General features: G+C 43.8%; 2 protein-coding genes across 2 annotated transcripts; one reads left to right on the top strand and one right to left on the bottom strand.

Annotated features, from left to right (window-relative positions):
• Nucleotides 1-1,673: 1,673 nt before the first annotated feature.
• Nucleotides 1,674-2,798, top strand: LOC115764920 (probable low affinity copper uptake protein 2). Its single transcript, XM_030708225.1, has one exon. The coding sequence runs from the start codon at nt 1,924-1,926 to the stop codon at nt 2,629-2,631; it is 708 nt and encodes a 235-aa protein (XP_030564085.1). The 5' UTR covers nt 1,674-1,923; the 3' UTR covers nt 2,632-2,798.
• Nucleotides 2,799-4,703: 1,905 nt separating this feature from the next.
• Nucleotides 4,704-7,239, bottom strand: LOC115765006. The gene is made up of 2 exons (XM_030708356.1): nt 7,133-7,239; nt 4,704-7,061 (listed from the first exon to the last, which is right to left on the bottom strand). Exon 2 carries the CDS (start codon nt 7,007-7,009, stop codon nt 4,763-4,765), a length of 2,247 nt encoding a protein of 748 aa, XP_030564216.1. The 5' UTR covers nt 7,010-7,061; nt 7,133-7,239; the 3' UTR covers nt 4,704-4,762.
• Between the last annotated feature and the right edge of the window lie 577 nt (nt 7,240-7,816).

The raw sequence follows: 7,816 nt of genomic DNA, 5'->3' as shown, positions 1-7,816 counted from the left end.
AACATGAGTTAGAAAGCTCAATTTTGTACAGTATTAACCCCCTATGACGTAAGTGAACAATATTGGATATTTTAAGGAAAATCAATGTGTAGCTTGGCCCATTTTCGCTCGATCGGCTGCGGTCTTAGCTTCAGAGATCTTTTTGAAAATTTATTGAATACGTGTTTCAAAGTTTTCACAGCAAGCTAGCAGGAATCCAAGAATTCGACTTATTTCTTTAAAAGCTTTAAGAATAAACATTATTGAATAAATGTTGAACTGTTTGAAAGGCATGTCAATGCAACTATGCAAGAACTGGATTGATAGTAATAATTCTGAAAACGTGGAATCATAGGGTATATACAAATATATATAATTCCTAGCCTCTTTGCAGCATGTCCGTTAGTGTAATAAAACTATTTTAAAAATAGTGTTAGGGTGTTTTAAATTCCTCTATATAAAAGCTGCGCCTTCTCTTTCACTTGACAATTAAGCGGTGACGGAAACGGAAACTCTCGAGCAGCCATGGAAAAAGAGCATTTAATGCAGCGTTTACATTGTTTTTGCGCCCGCGTTGTTGCTTTTTCCCGTTGTTCATTTTGTTGGTGGCGGCTTTGGCATTGTTTTTAGCCAGCTCACAAAATATGCTGCGGCTTTCGTTCTGCCTCTCACTCTCTATAGTTTTTTCTTTGTGCTGCTGCAAGCGTGCAGAATGATTAATGTGGCCCGGCACAAAACAGAGGCATTAATGGGCGGTCAGTGGAATGCGCTCCAGTCGGGCAGCTGCCATTCCAGCTACATTTTTTACGTGCTGACTTTGCGCTGGACCGCGAGGACTTCAAAAACTCTAGCAAATTGCGGCACTTAGCGTGTACGCCCTAAAAATGTATGAGATGCCTGCACGTTCAGTGCAACAATCAGCGAAACGGAGACACAAGAATTAATACAAGCAGAGAGAGGGGAGTGGAGAGTGGAGAGAGGAGAGAGTGTACAACACGGCGTATGATTAATCTGTTGTATTACACAATCTAATGGGCAGCTCGTGCCGCACTTGAAGTGAGCTGTCAGTGACGCAGCTCAAGCTGAAGCCGAGGCAACTTGGCCGACTTAATTTAAAGGCTACCAGCTCCAGTTGCTGGCTTAAATCTTTATTAATATGCATGGAGCAATAGCTCGTCCTATTCGTCAGCGAGCACCATGAAAAATGGTGCCATTAGGGCCAGCAAATTTGCTGCCTTGTAGCAGCAGCAGCAGCAACAACGGCAACTGCATTGATTTTGCAGCACGTGGCTGCGGCTGCGGCTGCGTCTGCGAACACAAATTTACCCCAACCACATTCCATTTATGTTAATGATTTGGGCATTGCGAACCGCATTAGAATTTCGTGTTGCCAGCAAATTGAGGCGCACTCCGTGAATGAGCAACCATAAATTGCGCCCTGATTGACACGACTCGATTTGGTTGCCCCGAAATGAGCTTGAATGTTATGATAAATGAATGCGCAAGTCTGAAATTTGCCAGTGAAATTATAAAATTATGCGCAGTTTGCAAGCCGTGTGCTTATTAGGCGTGAAGATATCTATGACCCTATAAGACATATTTATTTTGAATCAGCCTCAATGAGTGTTTAATCTCAGAGTTCTAAAATTCATTAGTTTCTGGAAGTTTATAGTGAGCAGATCAATTTATCATCTATTCAAATATTAATATTATCCCCGTTTTCCAAATTCGTAAGCAACAGACTAAAACCGCATTTTGATTTGATTTTTGATTGATTATACTCTAAATTCAAAATTCCCTTTTTTTGATTGTATTGGCAGACAATAGGAAATCAGAAATATTTATATAAAAAAAAAACTTCCCAACACTGTCACCAGAAAAACGAAATGTTTAAGTAAGTCTGTTGAGCATTTATTAGGCTGGCCTCGGACGTTACCACACAGCATGGATTTGCGTTATAATGTGGGCCGAGTGCAGACCGCATTTACACGCGAATCACGGCACCATCATCAACACAACCACCATCAGGGGCCAGGAAGCCCGGGATCTGGATCAGCAGCAGAAGCAGGACATGCCGAAACGGCGGAAACACGGAACGCCCAAGGATGTGGACATGGGGGACACGGCGGCTCGATGATCTTCCATTGTAGCGACAGGGAGACGATACTTTTCAAGTTCTGGACCACAGATTCCACGACATCGATTGTGCTCTCCTGCCTGGTCGTCTTTATTATGGCCATTCTATACGAGGCGCTGAAATGCTATCGGGAATGGCTGAAAAAGTGCAACAAGAAGCGTCTGGAGGGCGGTGAAAATCGTCCACGCTCAATATTGACACAATTAAGCAGCATACCTTCGACACCCATTTCCGAGGCAGCTTTATCAGTGGCCGAGCAGTTTCCACCTCCTCTGCCGGTCGCAGCGCCAACGGCACCGGAAGCTCCGCGTGCCGGCCCTGCAGCGCCCTGGCTATCACCCATGCATTGGTATCAAACGTTGTTGCATATGATCCAGGTGACCATTTCGTTTCTGCTGATGCTCATCTTTATGACCTTCAACGTCTGGCTCTGCATAGCCGTTGTCCTCGGCGCCGGTGTCGGCTATTATATATTTTTCGCGCGTAGCGAGAATGTTTCCGATCACTGCAATTAAGCTAACACTCTGTTCACCTTTCCCGGGCTCCCCTGTGCCCCTCTTTGTGTTGTCTGTGCATTGTGCTAATGTATTTTTCTAATTAAACCTAGTTATAAAAATATCAGAACAAAAGTGGCTGCCAGCCGCCCAGCCTAATTGTTCATTTTTATGGCTAATAAAACAATGACTGCATCTACCAAAAGACAAACACAACAGTAAAAATAACATCTGCAAATTAGACAAAAAGTTGCCCTAGCGGCCAAACGGGCGTATACGCAATCTAAGGTAAATAGAAGGACGCGGCACTGAACGACACCGGCCACTTTCTGTTATCCTGCTAATTACATAAGAGCTCGAGCAGCATCTGTTTCTCTTCTCTGGCACTGACAGTGTATAGGCGAATTCGTTCACTTTATAAGAGCATTATCTTTGTTTTTGTGCGGTGTATCTGTACCTTTATGGCCGTTTTACGAGCACGCCCACATATATACATATACATATATATTGTGTATATATATTTGCTTGCTCTGGTAAGTAGATCTGTTTGTGTCTGGTGTTTTCATAATGCTGCAATTATGAGGGTGATAAACCCTTGGCCTGGTTTACCTGCGCGCTTTCACTGGCCATTTATCGGCGTTCACCAACATTCAATTATTATTTTAATAAGCTGGCTTTATGCCAGTTGCCAAGCGGATAACGCAATTTGGCTTTAATACGCCATGCTGCACATGAAAGCATCATCGAGTGCAATCTCCGCAACAATCGCAGTCGGAACGCAACTCAAACTGAGCCAAGCCGAATTCAGCTTTAATTATTTAAACACATGTGTGCGGAGACTCGTATTTATATGACGGCGTGTGTGTGCTTGCAGGCCGTAAAACTTGACCCATGCAGCTGGCCGTGCAGTGCCCAGAGCCAAAACGCAAGCGGAAATGCGTTCATGCATAGCAATTTGACTCGTCATCGAGGACGGCTGACGGGCATTGTCCTTAGCGAGCCAGACTAATGAGCCCGCATGTACGCATACAGCTCTCTAAGACGATTATGAACCATTGCGATAATGAATTATGACTGTTTAATGAATGCGAAACATGACTGTTTTGGGCGAGCCCAGTTAACTGTATCCGCAGGCTGAGCTTCTTATTTAATTATGTTCTGTTTAAGGATGGAAACGCTTTTCCTAACATGAGTATGGCCTAAATTGCATGCATATTCAGTAGTGCTCCTTTTAATGTTAAACTTTTTAACAAAAAAATGACATTCTATCTCGCTCGTTTTGAAATCTCTCGGATGAGTAATAAGGACCCCATCTTCGATCCCATAAAGTATATATATTCTTAATCAGCACCAATAGCCGAGTCGATCTAGCCATGTCCGTTTGTCTGTCTGTCCGTCTGTCCGTATGTATGAACGCAAGGATCTCAGAACCTATTAGAGCTAGAGACTTGAAATTTAGTTTTGTTTGTTTCCGATAATCGATAACTGACTCCGTTTCCAAGCAATCGATAAAAATCGATATCGATATCCTGTTTTTTGGGCAATTTTGGTAAATAATAAGAGCTAGAGTCACCAAACTTGACATATAGCTTCTAAAATAGAATATATATATGTATTTGAGGTTGGAAGAAAAGGGTTCAGGGTATCCCCCAGTCGTGAGTTCCCGACTAGAACCTCTTACTTGTTAAATATGTATAAATAAGATAGTAACTTAAAACGTGCACGGGCGGAAAATAAATAGACAATTAATGTCTAAAATTGAAAGTAATAATATCCAGCTGTGAGGAATATATAACTAATTATTCGTGTAGCACATTGAGAATTCGTAAGTTATTAAGGAACGCATTTTCTCATAGGCGTTAAGGAAAGATGAAGCGAAAAATGGGCAGCTAGCAGCGTGAATGTATGTTTTTGTGCATGCATGTATAGAATGAAGGATACTCCCTAGTAAAGAAAATATTAGTATCCGAAAAGCTTTGGGCCGAGTTGGAATCTTGGTTAAGTTAAATTATACAGTGGTCTATGGCATTTATATAGTACCATCCAAATACTACGTAGTCCACCTTAAAATGTATATTCATCTGTCATCAATTTATTTTGAGTTTTATTTGGGTTTAAATACAATAACAAATTGTTTTAATTTGGATTTTTATTAATCTTCGCCCCTTGGCATTTTACTTCTGCGCCGTTTAATAATTGGCGTGGTATTACAGAACTGCACATCGTTTAAGTGGGCGGGCATGTATGCGTAATATGTGGCACTGGTTTGTGTACTTTGGTGAGCATCCATGGCCGCATGAAACACTCTGCCCATCTCTAAGAAGGATACCACAAAATGTTTTGTATATTGGTCCCAAAATTTTTTCATATTTGGACGATTCGCATTGTGGGCCTCAAAGCCCCCGGCTGTAACCTTGGATTTCAATGGCTCTCGACTTGGAGTCCGCACAATGCCATGGGCCAAGATAGCTACTAGATTATCCATGAGGTGTTTGGCCTCATTGAAGTTACGCTTGCGGTCCGCTTGGGTGTAACGTTTACCATAGCGTGCGCAGATCCATTCGAGAAGCATCGGTACGCAATGCACATCCGGCAAGGTAGGCAGTACGAAGCGTCGATCCTGGGCCACGCGCTGCAGCCCTATGCGCAGCATATCCTTCATGAGCACCAGATCATCCGCATCGAAGAACTCTTGACCAAAGTTAATGCGCTCTCCCGGCTCATTGACTTCTGCTTCTGCCTGCGACATCGCGTATATGTCCTGAAATAGGTCGGTGCCCTCCTTGAAGATGCGCTTGGCTGTGCGATTCACAAGAGTATTTATTGAGCCACACTTACGACCAGTTAACACCGCATTCAGGTAGTTCGCATCATTGTCCAGAGCTTTGATGAACTCTACCTTCAGTCGCAATTCCTGGTCGTCCAGCAGTCGGTCCCGGTAGGGTGCAAAGAGCTTCTGATAGTCGAACCTGTAGGGCCGAGCATCCGGGCCCAGCTCAAAGTAATTGCTCTGACTGGTACACTGACATGGAGAAGGCTCCTGGGTCTGAGCCTTGTCCTCCTCCATGTTAGTGTCACCCAGTTGCAGGCTGGGTCGTTCGCTCTGTCTAGGATCATGCTTCTCCGGCAATCTTGCATCTCCATCGTAAACTCGAAGAATTGGCTCATTCTTATGCTTCTTAAATCCAACTGCCTTCGGGCTGTGGTTTCGGCAGGTGTGCGGCAAGATTATACGGCTGTCGGATATATTGAAACCCACAGTATCACCACGCCCACAGGAGGTATCATCCATCCAATCGGCTTCGTTCTTGCCAAGGTATATGAAGCCTGGATCATTCGGATCTTCAATTAGCCTTTTCCTATTCGACCCACCGCGCGCTTTCATGGCCATTTCATGGAACTGCGCCCGATACCGTTCCGTCATGCGATCCAGCTCGTCCAGTGTTCGCTGTCGATTGAGCTCTCGCTGACGGTGGCCAATATTTAGGAATTGTTCGTAACGCTGCTTTTTAATCCTCTCCAGATTTAAGTGCAGCGAGTGCTCCACTTCCCCGATCAGCTTGTGGTGCGAGCTGATGGGTTCCAACTGGCTCGGACCCGCCTGGGACGAGGGCAGGTGGGACAGAATCTGGTCAATTTCGTTATGAAGCACAGACCTAGCAATGCGTTCGACATCGCTGTGGTACACGTCACCGAACCAACGGGACGTGACGGTGTTATGTACCAAATCCGGTTGCACAGTGGGAAACCTAGCCGGTCGTTTCGATGGATAGGATACCAAGCGCTGCTGGCGGGGATTGGGCAACACCGGCTGCTGAAAATAGGGTAACTTGTGGACTGATTTTGGCTGCTGTCGCTGCGGCAACAGCTCCTTAGACTGTTTCTTCATGTACTTAATCCTCTGACGACGGTCCACGGCCTGGGCACGTTTCTGTCGCACTTCCGTTGAGTCATGCGGCAGCGGCAGCACACGGTCCAGCTCGTGAAGCGTCGGAAATAGATCTAGCCAAAATATGGCGGACATAATGATTTGCTCGTTGAACTGATATATGTCCTTTTTATTCTTCGACTTGTAGAACATTTCCATGAGGAACCATAGAAAGGCCACATCGTTGCCCCGGCTCATCTTCAAGAGTAGACGCAAGCCCCTCCTAGACGGCCGCGGACTCACGCCCAAGTGGCACAGCTGATGATGTGCCCGATGGGCGCTACCCTGCAAAATATCGTCGGCCAAGGCGCGCTTCAACCCGTGTGCAGCAGCCATCTGGTTATCGGAGAGTCCACGATACCAGAACGGCTGCAGGCTTATTTTCATAGCGTTTTCTCCGATGCGATCGCGGATAAGTCGATGTATGTGCAGCACTTGCTGCATAGTTTGCGGATCATCTGTTAACTCCATTTCGCTTAGATGCCAATTCAATATTACTCAACTGTTAAACCTTTAAAGGAATCTAATTCAAAACACAGAAATTTAAAGTGCTGTCACAATTGATCAAAATGAAATAACAAACTGTATACGGACCAGGTCGGATCTTATTGGCAATGGCCTGCAGCAGGGTAGATATCGCCGCAAGATAGAAGAGCACTTCCAAAGAAGAGCACTAAATCAGGTATGTGTTACGTGTTAAGAATATATTTAAGATTTCCATTTCTATTTCAATATATTCATGACTAGATATGTCTAGGATTTCGTATAGAGTTATGCCAGGAAAAATTTAGACAAGAATTGTCTACCTTTTAAATTTAAGACTTAATTAGGAATAACTATTATATTTGAAAAGAGAAATATCAAATAGTTGGTAGAAGATGAAATAACCTTAAATATAGCAAACCGGAGTTAATAGAAATATGAGTCCAATATAATTTATATTCTTCTTCAAAGTGTGCTTTATCTTATGTATAAGCACATATTTAAGGCTCTTTAAACCAGACCTTTCCTCACAAGAGCTTAATATCTTTCAATTGGTCTTTGTGCCATATTCGCAAACGTTTTTCCAACACCATTATTTATATTTTCAGTTAAGAAAATGGAAATAAAGATACCCACAAGAAAGGTAAAAGTTGCTATCGAACCCAAGTCAAAGTGAGGCCCAGCCAAAAAATATTTTTAGACTCGCTTTTAATGGGCCTCTGTTTCTTGTGTGTGCGCGCGTGTGTGTGAGTGTCTCTGCTTAGTGTTTGTGACAATTTACTGGTCCTTTGCAGC

Source organism: Drosophila novamexicana, unplaced genomic scaffold (assembly GCF_003285875.2).
Source record: "Drosophila novamexicana strain 15010-1031.04,08,12 unplaced genomic scaffold, DnovRS2.1 tig00000877-arrow-arrow-pilon, whole genome shotgun sequence".
Lineage (NCBI taxonomy): Eukaryota > Metazoa > Arthropoda > Insecta > Diptera > Drosophilidae > Drosophila > Drosophila novamexicana.
Note: the sequence above shows the minus strand (reverse complement) of the source record. Positions and strands in the feature narration are given on the sequence as shown.